The sequence below is a fragment of the Cloeon dipterum genome, chromosome 2 (genome assembly GCF_949628265.1).
Source record: "Cloeon dipterum chromosome 2, ieCloDipt1.1, whole genome shotgun sequence".
Classification (NCBI taxonomy): Eukaryota; Metazoa; Arthropoda; class Insecta; order Ephemeroptera; family Baetidae; genus Cloeon; species Cloeon dipterum.
In genome coordinates this window covers 9,398,287-9,414,001 of record NC_088787.1, presented here as the reverse complement: position 1 = coordinate 9,414,001, position 15,715 = coordinate 9,398,287, and the positions used below count along the sequence as shown (strand labels likewise).

The following is a 15,715-nucleotide window of genomic DNA, read 5'->3' as shown; positions in this document are numbered from 1 at the left end:
TGATTTCAAGGCCAGCCCACATGGATTTAATGAAGATTTCTGTTTGTGCCCGTTTAATTTTTTTAGTCAAATGGATGAGCGATCAATTGAAGAAACTCTTGTGGACGGCTTGGTATGAGGCGGAGAAACCCTTGAATACGTTCAAACCGTTAGTCCTGAACCGCAAAGTCAGCTCCTCGCCTCCTGAGTATGTGTTGGGAGGTTTCTAAAATAAGAGGAAAATAATCAGTCTTCAATCACTTCAACTTCACATTATCTTTACTCATTGGAAATATTTGATTTACAAATACAATTTTAAGCATTAACAAAACACACACAAATAAAATTTGTAGCTGTTCTTGAAAGTGATTTCGGAGGAATTCGATATTATGATTGTAAGCAGGAAGGTTTTTCACATAGAAATAAAGCATCTGCTGCCGTCATATTTCATACAGAGAATGTCAGCTGATCACGCTTTCTATCGTGCAATGCTCAGTAAATTACAAGACTTAAAGGTATTTAAATTCAATTTAATTGAACTAGACTCCTTAAAATCTTGTGGTTTTAATTCAGTCTTGATATTTTCCTGATCAGATATTCCAGCCAAAAAATGTATTTCCTATTATTTAGTAGTTGCTTTGTTGAATATTGACTTTTCAGAAAAGTAGCCTCATCCTCTCATATTATCAATAAATTGTAAAATTACTTACACGGCTACCGCTAAATGTTTTGTTGAGAGACCCGGCGGCCAAGATCTGCACCCAATCGTTATTGTTGCTCTCTAGTTGGAAGGTGATGAACTTGAGAAGGACCACGTCTCCGATGGGGGCAACAATGTTCCACTCACAGTTTACCATGTTTTTGTAGTCCTGGTCACCGTAACTGTCGTGCGAGTACAGGTATTTCACTCGGTTTGACGCCGTAAAATTTCCCCCACAGACTGAAATTTTATAGAAACTAGGTAAAGAAAGCAGGTTTAAGTGACCCTAATGAAGTCCAATTTAGCATAAAAGTTCAATGAAACTCACTATCTTAATTACTTTTCAATAGGTAATGAAAACAAAATTTAATCCAAAAAAATTAAGTATCATTGAATTGTAGTTCTATCAAAATATGTGTCAAAATTCAACCCAATTTTCCAAATGTTCTATTAAAAATTCAATTTAGTGTTACTGAAAACAACAAGAAATTCTTTTAGGTCTTACTAGTGGAGTGCTCGGCCCAAAACCCTCCAGTCTGGACTGAGGCGTTCGACCTCAACACCATGTAGAGATCATTTGCACTGGCTATTATGGGGGGCGGTAGATTGGAGCCGCAGAAACTGCCAAGGGAGGTCGTGACCTCGCCAGGGCCGTCGTAGATGATGATGTTGCTGTAGGTGCAATTAATCTCGATTTTTTTGAAGTTCTACAAGGATTATCAATGAGTTTTAGACTGTTTTACATATAAAATGAAAAGAAAAAAGGAAAAAAAGTTAAATGCGATTAGCCGGCAATAGCAGTAAAAGAATAGTAGAAATTCCTTTCAAAAAGAACTGGCATTCCACTTTGCATGTTCTTCGGAAAATTGTAATTTTTTGCCATGAGTAGTCACGATAAAACTTGTATGATCATAATAGGCATTAAGAGATAAAAACTTTTTTACGAAAAAGTTATAACGGTTTTTTTTCGAAAAATGTTTCCTCCATATTAAAAGCATCAATTCATAACTTTATTTATTTGTTTAAACTCACCAATTTAATTCTATGTCCAGACTTTGTGGAAAACTTCCAAACGCATTCCCTCTTTTTGCGATTGTAAGGCAAGTACTCAGGGTAGTTTGGGCTGTGGATGGTGCCGTTGGGAGTGTCGATCAAGTGTTTGCAGTCACCCTGCTCGTTGCAGGTACGCATGTCATCATCCAGCGTGAAGCCGTTCTTGCACCTGCACTCATACGAGCCAACCGTATTTTTACATTCCTGCTGACACCCACCATTTTGCTTCAAGCACTCATCAATGTCTGAAAATAAAAATAAGCATTACTCGATCCATATAATCTCTTCTGCTTCTTATATTTAACAACTTGGCTGAGTTTTTCTTAATTAATTTTTTTTCAGAGACCCAAGGCGCGGCTGCCGGTCGCAATACAGACAACTCGTGCGATGAAGGTGCGAAAAACTAGGTTAAACTTAAACATTGCTCGTCTCACGCTTTCTAAAGAAAAGCCAATTTACGAACATCAAGCGGAATTTGACTTGTCGGCTGTCGGCCCAGGCGCCTGGTCTTCATGGCTCCTCTCAGGTCAGTGGGCAGACCAAAGAGTCGCACGACAAATCTTCTATTGAGATCAACGGAAGCGAACCAAAAATTAAAGCGTATGTAGTCGTGTTACCTGTGAAAAAACTGGCCGCAAAACCTTTCCTCTCCACGGAGTGATCCGTTGAGAATTTAATGCGCATTTTGTTTGTCTTGGAAATGATCAACCGAGGTACGGACGTGCCACTGTAAACGCCGTGGGTGCTAGTCACGTTGCATGGGTGAACACTCTGCACCTCGACTTTGTCATGCTAAAATCGGAAAAAAATATTACTAGTGCTAATGCTTATTTTGGCAAAAAGGCAACACACTTTGTTTCCCTCCAGTTCAAAAAAGTTAAATCTGAGGGTAATTTTATTTTGCGCTGGTGCGTGGATTTCCCACAAGCAGTACTTTAAACTGGGGTAAAGGTTTGGAAAACCAGGGCTGGTAATTGTTCCGTTGGCTGAGGCGTACAGGCCTCCGCAGGCGCCTGCAAACAATGTACATAAATCAAAACGACCGAAACATTTGGAAGTAAATCGCATATGTATATACCGATGCAGCGCTTGCCGTCAGAGTGCAGCTCGTAGCCTACATTGCAGGCGCAGTAGTAGCTGCCGATGGTGTTGATGCATTCCTGCTCGCAGTTGTTGGTTGATTCGCACTCGTTAATATCTACAGACGGTAAAATTCGTGAATTCATTGTAAAAAAATTCTTGAAATCAACCTTTCATGAAGCTGGCGGAAAAGCCGCTCCTTTGGATCAATGAGTTTGAAACAAACTTTATCGACATCTGGTTTCCAGTAGACCTCATCTCTAGGGGAAGATCGTAACCGCAGAACGTTCCTAGCAGCGTCGAGTTCTCTAAGTGGCCGTCGTGAACTTCCAAATAGTCATTCAGGCAGTTGTCGTTCCTTTCCATCTGCATTAAAATCGAGGGTACGTTATTTTTATTAGCAAAAATGCATTTGGTAGAGCTTAGCGAGTCACCAGTTCATTAAAAATATTAAATAACTCGCCTTAAACGAATGAAATTTGAGCCCGACTTGAAAGTTTTTCTTCACCATGATGCGCCACACACACAACACTTGGGCAGGGTGGTAGTCCTCCTGGAAGCTCGGGGACTCTATGTACCCTTTGTCCATCTCAAAGTTGCCACCGCAGAAAGCTGCGGATTGATTTGAATTTGCATTAGAATAAAAATTACAGAAAACAGATAAGGAACCATTTGTCGTGAACCTATAATCTGCCCCAATGCGCGCCTATGCAGACCAAAGGCGCGGCGATCGGTCGCTACATAAGAATATTACCGTTCATGCATAAAATTGGCTTTGCTCTATTTTTACCAATAAGTTAATCGGATGAGGAAAGAAAGTTACAAAATAAAGTGGAAGCTGTTCTCGGATGCAGTGACAAGTCGAATCTCCCCTTTCCTTATGTGGTCCCACACTCCACACTTAATCAGCAAAACATAACACGAAAATAAGCACAAGCTATATGGTTGTAAAATCAGCCTTCTTCCTGTGCGAACTGCAAATACACAATCCCCTGTATCATATATCCGCAAGACGCAAACAGCCAATCCCTATAGGATATGCAGCGTCTGATGACTTTTCCTTTGATATGTTTCACCACAACCCCCTGATATCCCGGAGACTGCTACAATAAAAAATAATTAACCTTTGCTTTTCCTTAAAAAGATATTGTTATTCTTTTAGAAAAAAAACACACGTAATTGGTTTAGGGTTTAGAGGATAAAAATTTTTGCAAGACAAAATTCAGAGAGTGAGAAGCAACAAAAAAATGCGTTGAATTCTGCCGATGAATAACCATTTTACATATATACTCAATTTCAAAACTATATTGGCAATAGGTGTTATTTTTTCATTTCATCGATATTTCAATCTCTTCAAGTTGCTGATATTTAATTTATATATTTTAGTGAAATTATTTACTCTCCCTCAACTTTGGAAATTTGATGAAAATTTTAAACTTCCTTATATAGAGATATGATTTAAAAAATAGATTTACTATACGATTCGAAGTCGTTGTCCATACAGATGGTCTGCTCAGTAGTGGAATAGGCAGAATAGTCGGTCGACGCTGCGGCCACCTGCACGGCCAGCAGGGCCAAAGCGGTCAGCACAGACCTCATGCTATCTCCTCTGCTGCACAGACCCGTGTCTGGAGAACTGGGTGGGTGTCTTGTGGACCACGTTGTGCGCTCGCTAACGACAGACACCGCCGACTCGACTACTATGCAACTCGCGCGTTGCCTGCTCTCTGAACCGCCGATTTGCATTGCAATCCCTCAGCGGCAGCACCGTCTTTCAATGCTCACAGTTAGAATTAACTTCTTTGCGTTCATCGTAATCTCTTTTTATAAATGTCCCAAAAATGTAATTTCCATGCATTAGAAGTACTACAGGGGAGCTTTTAGTGCGTGACTTTTGATATTTGACAGTGTTTGCAAATTTTTTAACAACCTCGAAATTCGCACCGATTTTATGTTCAACGTGGTCATTACAGACCGCATGCTATCACCTATTCTGTGCAGACCCGTGTGTCTAAAACGAGTTGGGTGTCTTCTAGACCGCTTGCGACAGACACCGCCGACTGCCGCTCGTCGCCTGCTTTCTGACCCACCGATTTGCCCTTCAGCAGCACCGACTTACCAATCATTTTGTCAGATGCTCTTATTACTTTGTGTTCTTCGTAATCTTTTCTCATCTATGTCCCAAAAGGTAATTTTCATGCATTAAAAGTAGGGGATGAGCTTTTAAAGAAGATCAATAGACTCGGGGTGTGACATGGATTGTTTGAGTTTTTGCTAATTTTTAGCGAAACCTTCGAAACTACTCTCACCAATTTTTTTCTCAACTAATATAGAATCGTTGAAAACATGGTAGTATACCATTTTGTCGATTTTTTGCGGTTAATTTGATTTTATATTTCGTGGATTATTTTGAGAACTATACAGATCTCATTGCTGCGGCCTGTTGTCCCTAAATGACGATTTCCCTCCTCCACCGCTGGATGTGTTGGAAGGAAGTAAGCCGGCAATTGAACACCTCGATGGTCATGACAAATTCAGTCTGCAGACTCAAAACCCCGCCGCTGAATCTGTCCGCTGATAGACAACAATTAAAATCTAATACCAAAAGGCGTGGAGCAGGGCAAATAGTGAAGAGAAAACGGGAAAAGCAAGAATTCGCCTGGCGTGTAAGAGGCAAGGGTGTTTATTGGTTCGCAGCACACAATTTTATGGCTGATGATTTCAGTTTTCTCGGCGAGCTGCGATGCCCTTCCGCTGCTCGTCGATGTGCCGCGGCTGCCCTTTGTCTCTTCGTCCCGTCTCTGGTCCTGGCTGTGCGCTCTCACCCTGGATCAGAATTCGGCGGTGAATATCTCTGCACGGGTGCGGGCCGGTTCGATGCCAAGCCGCCGGAGAACTCGGCGGGGGTCTCAAGCCTCCTCGTCACTTGGCTCGATGTGGCCGCACCTTCTTCCCCTCGGGCAGTCGAGGCTGCTCCGTTCCGTTCAGGCAGTCGCCGACGCTTCTCCGGAACGGGTGTCGGTTCCAATATCATGAAGGACGGTTGATCAATCCGGCTCCAAATAGGCGCCTAAACTACCACGTACCTTTGGCGAAGAGCCGCGGTACGGTTCCCTGGACGGCACCTCTCGCCGAATCCCTCGGCTCGACATTACATTGTTGTAAAAGAAATGTTTCATTTTTACTCAAAACCCTTTGTTGAATTCGATTAATGTAAATTAATTCATTAAGTCCAAATGCCTTTTATTAAAAAAAATATGAATAATATCTTCGAAATACATTGTGCAAAATGTCAAGCGGAGGTGGTTAAAAAGTAAATTATTGTCTCTCTATTTGGATATCTTTAGATAAAATTTTTAACATTGGATTTTATTTCGACCTGGCGAAAGTGAGCGATAGAGATTTTTTAATCATATTTTCTTTTGCTTCCCACACAAATTATAAAACAATCTATTTGATCTAATTTTATCGAAATAATAGAGGAGTAAAATTAAAGTTACCCTTTGGGTTGATAATAAAAACAATCAACTTTTTTGTTAGTGGTTCAATAATATGAAATTTATTCAGAGAAAATTAAAAATTAAAATTGTCGTTTTGGAGGTAAAGTACCGCAGATGAGGCCTGCAAAGCCAAAATAGCCGCTGTGCATTGTAGCTAAGCGGTATTTTACTTTTCCTAAAAACTGATTCAGTAAATTTTAATTTCATGCTTTTGGATTTATTTCTGTGTAAAGATGATAAAAACTATCGATCTGATTTCAGGACCAGCTCTCACTTATTTAATGAAGATATCTGTTTGTGGCCATTTAATTTTGTTAGTCAAATGGATGCGCAATCAATAGAAGAAACTCTTGTGGACGGCTTGGTACGAGGCGGAGAAACCATTGAATACGTCCGAGCCGTCAGTCCTGAAGCACAGCAACAGCTCCTCGCCTCTTGAGTATGTTTTGGGAGGTTTCTATAATAAGAGGAAAAATCAGGTCTGCATAATCTCTTATTCACATTGGAATTTTTTAAAGTATTCTTTGAATTGTGCTTACGTTTGTATATTAATTAAAAACTGAAACGTGAGAATCATAAGGGACTAAATAAAAATTTCCTTTTCAGAAAAGGAGCCTCGTTCTCATATTATCAATAAATTGTAAAATTATACTCACATGAGTTCCGTTGAATTTTTCGGTGAGAGGTTGCCTGATCTTGCCGTCAAAGACCTGCACCCAATCGTGGCTCTTTTCCAGTCGGAAGGTGATGAACTTGAGAAGGACCACGTCTCCGACGGGGGCAACAATGTTCCACTCACAGTTTACCATGTTTTTGTAGTCCTGGTCACCGTAACTGTCGTGCGAGTACAGGTAATGCACTTGGTTCGACGCCGTAAAATTTCCCCCACAAACTGAAATTGTATGGAAAAATGGCAAATAAAGCAGGATTAACTGACCATAATTAAGTGCAAAAATAGCAAAAATGTTCCTTGAAACAAGTCAAAATTTGATCCAAGGCCAAAGTTAAGGATTCATCGAGTTTTCATAGTTCTACATAGTTCCATCAAAACATTTGGTAAAAGTTTTAAATGAATTTCGATTTAGTGTTAATTGGGAACCAAGAAGGAATTCTACAAAGATCTTACTAGTGGAGTGCTCGGCCCAAAACCCTCCAGTCTGGACTGAGGCGTTCGACCTCAACACCATGTAGAGATCATTTGCACTGGCTATTATGTGGGGCGGTAGATTGGAGCCGCAGAAACTGCCAAGGGAGGTCGAGACCTCGCCAGGGCCGTCGTAGATGATGATGTTGCTGTAGGTGCAATTAATCTCGATTTTTTTGAAGTTCTACAAGAATTATCAATGAGTTTTAGAATGTTTTATAAATAAAATGAAAAGAAAAAAGAAAAAAAGTTAAATGCGATTAGCCAGCAATAGCAGTTGTAGAATAGTCGAAATTTCTTTCATAAAGAACTGGCATTCCACTTTGCATGTTCTTCGGAAAACTTTATTTTCGGATTTAAAACTTAAATCTCATTTATGTATTTAAACTCACCAATTTAATTCTATGTCCAGACTTTGTGGAAAACTTCCAAACGCATTCCCTCTTTTTGCGATTGTAAGGCAAGTACTCAGGGTAGTTTGGGCTGTGGATGGTGCCGTTGGGAGTGTCGATCAAGTGTTTGCAGTCACCCTGCTCGTTGCAGGTACGCATGTCATCATCCAGCGTGAAGCCGTTCTTGCACCTGCACTCATACGAGCCAACCGTATTTTTACATTCCTGCTGACACCCACCATTTTGCTTCAAGCACTCATCAATGTCTAAAAATAAAAATAAGCATTACTCGATCCATATAATCTCTTCTGCTTCTTAAATTTAACAACTTGGCTGGGTTTTTTTAAATTGATTTATTTTCAGAGACCCAAGGCGCGGCTGCCGGTCGCTATACAGACAATTCATACGCTAAAGGCACTAACAACTAGGTTAAACTTAAACATTGCTCGTCTCACGCTTTCGAAAGGAAAGCCAATTTAGGTACATCAAGCGGATTTTTACTTGTCGGCTGTCGGCCCAGGCACCTGGTCATGGCGCCTCTCAGGTCAGTGGGCAGACCAAAGAGTCGCACGTCAAATCTTCTCGTGAGATCAACAGAAGCGAACCAAAAATTAAAGCGTATGCAGTCGTGTTACCTGTGAAAAAACTAGCCGCAAAACCTTTCCTCTGCACGGAGCGATTCGTTGAGAATTTAATGCGCATTTTGTTTGTCTTGGAAATGATCAACCGAGGTACGGACGTGCCACTGTAAACGCCGTGGGTGCTAGTCACGTTGCATGGGTGAACACTCTGCACCTCGACTTTGTCGAGCTAAAATCAGAAAATAATATTTTTAGTGCTAATGCTTATTTTGGCAAAAAGGCAACACACGTGGTTTCCCTCCAGTTGAAAAAACGTAAATCTGAGGGTAATTTTATTTTGCGCTGGTGCGTGGATTTCCCACAAACAGTACTGTGAGTTGGGGTAAAGGTTTGGAAAACCAGGGCTGGTAATTGTTCCGTTGGCTGAGGCGTACAGGCCTCCGCAGGCGCCTGCAAACAATGTACATAAATCAAAACGACCGAAACATTTGGAAGTAAATCGCATATGTATATACCGATGCAGCGCTTGCCGTCAGAGTGCAGCTCGTAGCCTACATTGCAGGCGCAGTAGTAGCTGCCGATGGTGTTGATGCATTCCTGCTCGCAGTTATTGGTTGATTCGCACTCGTTAATATCTACAGACGGTAAAATTCGTGAATTCAATGGAAAAAAATTCTTGAAATCAACCTTTCGTGAAGCTGGCGGAAAAGCCGCTCCTTTGGATCAATGAGTTTGAAACAAACTTTATCGACATCTGGTTTCCAGTAGACCTCATCTCTAGGGGAAGATCGTAACCGCAGAACGTTCCTAGCAGCGTCGAGTTCTCTAAGTGGCCGTCGTGAACTTCCAAATAGTCATTCAGGCAGTTGTCGTTCCTTTCCATCTGCATTAAAATCGAGGGTACGTTATTTTTATTAGCAAAAATGCATTTGGTAGAGCTTAGCGAGTCACCAGTTCATTAAAAATATTAAATAACTCGCCTTAAACGAATGAAATTTGAGCCCGACTTGAAAGTTTTTCTTCACCATGATGCGCCACACACACAACACTTGGGCAGGGTGGTAGTCCTCCTGGAAGCTCGGGGACTCTATGTACCCTTTGTCCATCTCAAAGTTGCCACCGCAGAAAGCTGCGGATTGATTTGAATTTGCATTAGAATAAAAATTACAGAAAACAGATAAGGAACCATTTGTCGTGAACCTATAATCTGCCCCAATGCGCGCCTATGCAGACCAAAGGCGCGGCGAGCGGTCGCTACATAAGAATATTACCGTTCATGCATAAAATTGGCTTTGCTTTATTTTTACCAATAAGTTAATCGGATGAGGAAAGCAAGTTACAAAATAAAGTGGAAGCTGTTCTCGGATGCAGTGACAAGTCGAATCTTCCTTTCCTTATGTGGTCCCACACTCCACACTTAATCAGCAAAACATAACACGAAAATAAGCACAAGCTATATGGTTGTAAAATCAGCCTTCTTCCTGTGCGAACTGCAAATACACGATCCCCTGTATCATATATCCGCAAGACGCAAACAGCCAATCCCTATAGGATATGCAGCGTCTGATGACTTTTCCTTTGATATGTTTCACCACAACCCCCTGATATCCCGTCAACTGCTACAATAAAAAATAATTAACCTTCTTCTTTTCCTCAAAAAGATATTGTTATTCTTATAGAAAATAAAAAAAACACGTGATTGGTTTAGGGGATAAAAATTTATGCAAGACAAAATTCAGAGAGTGAGAAGCAACAAAAAAATGCGTTGAATTCTGCCGGTGAAAAAGCATTTTACATATAGACTCGATTTCAAAACTATATTGGCAATAGGTGTTATTTTTTCATTTCATCGATATTTCAATCTCTTCAAGTTGCTGATATTTAATTTATATATTTTAGTGAAATTATTTACTCTCCCTCAACTTTGGAAATTTGATGAAAATTTTAAACTTCCTTATATAGAGATGATTTAAAAAAATAGATTTACTGTACGATTCGAAGTCGTTGTCCATACAAATGGTCTGCTCCGTGGAATAGACAGAATAGTCGCTCGACGCGGCGGCCACCTGCACGGCCAGCAGGGCCAAAGTGGTCAGCACAGACCTCATGCTATCTCCTCTGCTGTACAGACCCATGTCTGGAGAACTGGGTGGGTGTCTTGTGGACCACGTTGTGCGCTCGCTAACGACAGACACCGCCGACTCGACTACTATGCAACTCGCGCGTTGCCTGCTCTCTGAACCGCCGATTTGCATTGCAATCCCTCAGCGGCAGCACCGTCTTTCAATGCTCCACTGTTAGAATTAGCTTCTTTGCGTTCATCGTAATCTCTTCCTATTCCGTCTCAACGTGTCGGACATCTGCACGGCCAAAGCGGTCAGCACACACCACATGATGTGTCTCTAGGGGTTGCTCGTGGACCACGTTGTGCTCGCTGATGAAAGTCTCCGCTGTCTACAGTCACTCTTTCTTCAAAATGCGATTATTCAAAGTCCTAAAAGCACACACTGTAGTTGTTTTCACTAAAAATAAACGTCTGATAGAAAAAAAAAACATTGAGAAACACGAGATCTATTTCTATCAGTGCTAATTTTCATTGAGATTAATTAAAAATCCCATTTATTTATTTATTTGGGTGATTGTAAACATGGAATGTTTCGATTTCATTAATTTCACAGAGGAAAATTATCATATTTTTTAATGAAAATAATAAATTTAATTGATATTTGCGCTCTTGCGTGTTTTCAATGAAAAATCTAAAATCTAGTTAGGGTGTAAATAAATTAGAACCAGCGTCGAGTGTTAAACAAAAAGACGAATTTTATTTACAACACATGAGAAGTTGTATTTATTTCAATTCAATCTAACGTATCAATGCCTGAGCTGGCGTACATTGTTATTCCGTGTAGCAATCAATCGAATGTGTATCAGTACAAAAGGAAGAATTGTTAATTCCCATCCTACACACAAGCCTATTATACGGCGTACTCGAATTTTTGGTACCACTATACGGATATACAAACACAGTTGAAGAGAGTTCTACCTCTCCCGTAATGGCACTGAAAATGTCGACTTTAAACCGTTTAAATACGTGAACACATTCATCGTCGTTGAGAAAAAAAATGCAATATAGAAATAATTGCCAAGTAGCGAACATTCGCATGTGAAATCGGTACACTTGAGAATCTCAAACTAATTATGAAAAGTATTAATAAATTTATTTGAGACCTAAATTATGAGATTAAACCAGCAGCCAAAAGGAATATTAAAAATTTGTAAACAATTTTAAAGCTTGTTCCAAAGTATTTTAGTGTCAACGAAAAATTAATTGCCTTTTTGGTAGAAATTAAAAAAAAATACTGAAATTCCCAAGCTTAGCAATTAATAGTTCCGATTCTACCTTCGCCAATTCCACTCTGCAAGTCCAAATAATTACAAACGTTCAAATTAGTCATACATCTTGTGAAAAGGCGACACAGCTGGAACGCAAGAAACAAAAGATCCATCAGACGCCGTGGTGAACTCACTTTTTGCCTGACGATGCATTTTTCTTCAAAGGCGGAAGGAAATGATTGTGCGCCAGATATATTGAGAGAAAGACTGACTTTTTACACACAAAAATTCTCATATTCCGCGGGCCAAAAATTGCAGCAGTCGCAATCACTCTTGCACACAGCGCACAGAAAAAGGGCTCGAATAAACTTTTAAGTAGTTTTGGCGCTCTCCGACACCCTCCCTCTTCGTTTACAATAATTATTAATAGTGTTTTGATAACACAACTATTTCGCAACTGGCATCGAATACAGAAAAAGTCTTTTCGCGTTTTCTGCCCCGCGACGACGGAATAGCTAGCGTTCTTGTTGCATTCGAGACTTTTGCACGTCCACGTCGTGAGAGTCGGAAATGAATGTAAGAAGTGCTCAGTCGATGAAGCTATCGCGGACGGCTTGGTACGAGGCGGAGAAACCCTTGGACACCATCGAGTCGTCAGTCCTGAAGCGCAGAATCAGCTCCTCGCCCATCGAGTACGTGTCGGGAGGTTTCTGAAATACATAAAGAATTTTTAAATTCATTTCCAGATCGTCAAATGAATAAAATATCATGATGGAGAACATTTTTGGTGGATTTAATACAAAAAATTAAATCAGGAATGAGGAACTCAAGAAAATAAAATAGCTAATATTGTTCTTAATAATATTTTTGCTTTACATTTGGAAAATAAAACTATTTCTTTTAGTTTGGTATTAATTATAATGACCAAATTAGTCAAGAAATAAAGCGTATATAAGTTTAAATAATTGCATCCAATTCTTTTTTATTTTCTGTATCATTCTATGACCTGTTTCACTGATTGAAAATATTTTAATTTGGACCAGTTCTGTTCCAGTTTAACTATTTTTCATAATTTATGATTTCTTACTTGGTCCCCGCATAGTTTATCGGTGAGAGGGCTCATATCTTCTCCAATAAGGACCTGCACCCAGTCGTAGGTGCACTCGTTCTCGGCCTCCAGCTGGAAAGTGATGAATTTGAGGAGGACTACGTGTCCCGAGGGCGCAAGGACGGTCCACTCGCAGTCGGCCGCGTTGTCGTAGTCCTGGTCGCCGTACTTGGTGTGCGAGTACAGGTGCTGTACTTGGCTCGACGCCGTTAAAATTCCTCCACACACTGAAATTAAAATTCAAAATGAAAATAACAAGTAAAAAAGAATAATAAAAAAATTTGAAACTGACCAGTGGAGTGCTCAGCCAAGAATCCCTTTCTCTGGACAGAGGCGTCCGATTTGAACACCATGTAGAGTTCATTTGTGCTGGCTACGATGGGGTGCGGTAGTTTGGAGCCGCAGAACCGACCAAGGGAGAGGGAGTCTTCGCCAGGGCCGTCGTAGAAGGCGATGTTGTCGTAGGTACACTCTTGGTGCGACTCCAACTCGAATTCTTTGAAGACCTACAAGAAGAATCATATTTAATAGGATTTTCACAATTTGTTAACAAAAAAATTATATTTAGATTAAAGCTACTTAGCGTTCTAAGTGTGTATCCATTTTGTAGATTTTTTTATCTCCTGTGAGTTAAATATAAAATGATAATTTTTTATTTTACTAAAATTCGAGTATAAAAAATATGATAACAAAACAGTGTTTAAACCAGAATGCAATTGCTTAAAAATTATTTATTTTGTTTTCAATATTTACTTTTGATACAGAACAAACCAACGATTTAAAGTAAATAAAATAGTTTTGTGTGTAAGGCAATAATTTTAAATCGTCAATTCATTTATTCATTTTCATTACCAGCTTGATTCTGTGCCCAGGTGTGGTGGAGAATTTCCACACGCAGTCCTTCTTATTAGGGTAGTACTCAGGGTAGTTTGGACTGTGGATGTTGCCGCTGGGAGCGTCAATCTCGTGTTTGCAGCCGCCTTCCTTACAGCTGTGCATGTCCTCATGCAACGTAAAGCCGTTGTAGCAGCTGCACTCGTATGAGCCCACTGTGTTTTTGCACTCGTGCTGACACCCGCCGTTTTGCTCCGTGCACTCATCGATGTCTAAAGATTAAAATTGAGTTTTCCTTGTGAAATAACTGATTTTTATAAGAAGATAATAATTAAAACGTCAATTTTTCGGATATATAAATGAAAAAATTAAATTAGAATCATAGATTCAGTGTATGAGTAAAAAATGAATTGCGGAAATTAATTACCTGTGAAGAAAACTGCCGCGAAACCCGTCTTCTGCACCGAGTTATCGGTTGAGAATTCAATGCGCATTTTATTTGTCTCGGAAGTGATCATTTCAGGCAAAGACGAGCCGCAGTAAACACCGTGGGTCCTGGCCACGTTGTACAAGTGAATGCTCTGCACTTCAACGTTGTCGTATTCACAGTCATGCTAAAAACGATCAAAATCCACATTAGACAGAGTCATTGAATTAATGTAGAGTTCAAGACATTTGAAATTCTCGATGAATAATTGAAAAAATTCAATTTGTGACGCTGAAATCTTTGCTGAAATACAAAAAATCATAGATATATATATGGTAAGCAATTTTTAGCGCATCTTATTTGTATCCATATTACTCTCAATGTTTAATAAAGAACGTAGAAATAGAAAACTTGGCTCATTTTATCCCATTTATCCCAATATAGTTTTCAGTTTTTTTAATAAAACGATAAAGCAGAAAATTCGTACTAAAAAAAACATTTTTTTATTATAAAAACCATATAAAATCAAATATATGTGCATCATTTAATTAAAGTGAAAAAGATTATAGAGCTAGAATGAATGAGCTTTCTTATAAAAATTAATTAACCTTTGCATTTTGATGTAATAAAAATGAATATAATTCTGAAGAGAGAAAACTGGATGTTGTTTTTTCAATTATAACATTTTTTAATATCAGCTGAGAGTTTACGAGAGCTTGTCCTTGTCTTACTACTTATTCAAATTCAATTTTTGTTTTTACAATGATAAATAATGCAAATGTAACAATGGCGTCTATAGCATCAGTTTGCAAACAAAAAAAATCATTTTTATCCACCTGCAGTGACACAGTTTTGCAAAGAAATAATACACGTGTCCCACATGCGGCGAGCAGTTCGCCCCAATTCGCTCCATATATACTCACGTTGTTTCCTTCCAGGTCAAAGAAGGTGAAGTTGAGGGTAATTTTATATTGCGTTGGTGCGTGAATTTCCCACAAGCAGTGCTTGTTGCCGGGATAAAAGGCCGGAAAACTGGGGCTGGTAATTGTCCCGTTGGCCACGGCGTACAGGCCTCCGCACGCGTCTGCAAACAATGCGAAATAAAAGAGTCTGGCACAAAGTAGTGCATCAATTCATCATACCGATGCAGTGCTTGCCGTCCGAGTGCAGCTCGTAGCCTATTTTGCAGGCGCAGTAGTAGCTTCCGAGGGTGTTGACGCATTCCTGCTCGCAATCGTGGCCGTTGGCCGACGCGCACTCGTCGAACTCTGCAGACGGAAAAACTCGCGTCAAGCACACTTCTCGCAAACTCAAGAAAAAAAATATAGAGTGGAGGAAAACTCTCGAGACGGACCTTTCATGAAGCTGGCGGAAAAGCCACCCTTTTGAATTGACGAGTCCGAGACGAACTTGATCCACATCTTGTTTCCGGTGGACAGCATCTCTGAGGGCGTCTCGTGACCGCAGATTTTGCCCAGCAGCGTCGCGTTCTCAAAGTGGCCGTCGCGTACTTCCAGGTAGTCGTACACGCAGTTGTCGTGCTTTTCCGTCTGTAGGAGAAGAAAAGCAAGGTGAATATTTAAA

General features: G+C 40.1%; 3 protein-coding genes across 3 annotated transcripts in view; all 3 read right to left on the bottom strand.

The window, feature by feature from the left end:
• Positions 1 to 82: 82 nt before the first annotated feature.
• On the bottom strand, positions 83 to 3,178 carry LOC135937473 (protein tolkin-like). The gene is made up of 8 exons (XM_065480625.1): positions 2,983 to 3,178; positions 2,811 to 2,930; positions 2,585 to 2,745; positions 2,350 to 2,524; positions 1,712 to 1,977; positions 1,185 to 1,386; positions 690 to 919; positions 83 to 205 (listed from the first exon to the last, which is right to left on the bottom strand). The coding sequence occupies exons 1-8, from the start codon at positions 3,176 to 3,178 to the stop codon at positions 83 to 85; spliced, it is 1,473 nt and encodes a 490-aa protein (XP_065336697.1).
• A 3,172-nt stretch (positions 3,179 to 6,350) lies between these two features.
• Positions 6,351 to 9,312, bottom strand: LOC135937472 (protein tolkin-like). The gene is made up of 8 exons (XM_065480624.1): positions 9,117 to 9,312; positions 8,945 to 9,064; positions 8,719 to 8,879; positions 8,484 to 8,658; positions 7,849 to 8,114; positions 7,439 to 7,640; positions 6,969 to 7,204; positions 6,351 to 6,769 (listed from the first exon to the last, which is right to left on the bottom strand). Exons 1-8 carry the CDS (start codon positions 9,310 to 9,312, stop codon positions 6,647 to 6,649), a joined length of 1,479 nt encoding a protein of 492 aa, XP_065336696.1. The 3' UTR covers positions 6,351 to 6,646.
• A 1,914-nt stretch (positions 9,313 to 11,226) lies between these two features.
• tok (tolkin) overlaps positions 11,227 to 15,715 on the bottom strand; it is a 34,863-nt gene continuing 30,374 nt past the window's right edge. Inside the window, exons 10-17 of the mRNA XM_065478195.1 lie at positions 15,486 to 15,681; positions 15,274 to 15,399; positions 15,055 to 15,215; positions 14,132 to 14,318; positions 13,723 to 13,976; positions 13,163 to 13,376; positions 12,850 to 13,097; positions 11,227 to 12,472 (exon numbers count right to left, since the gene is read on the bottom strand). Coding sequence (XP_065334267.1) covers positions 12,350 to 12,472; positions 12,850 to 13,097; positions 13,163 to 13,376; positions 13,723 to 13,976; positions 14,132 to 14,318; positions 15,055 to 15,215; positions 15,274 to 15,399; positions 15,486 to 15,681 — 1,509 coding nt within the window. The 3' untranslated portion in view covers positions 11,227 to 12,349. The remainder of the gene's footprint in view (positions 12,473 to 12,849; positions 13,098 to 13,162; positions 13,377 to 13,722; positions 13,977 to 14,131; positions 14,319 to 15,054; positions 15,216 to 15,273; positions 15,400 to 15,485; positions 15,682 to 15,715) is intronic.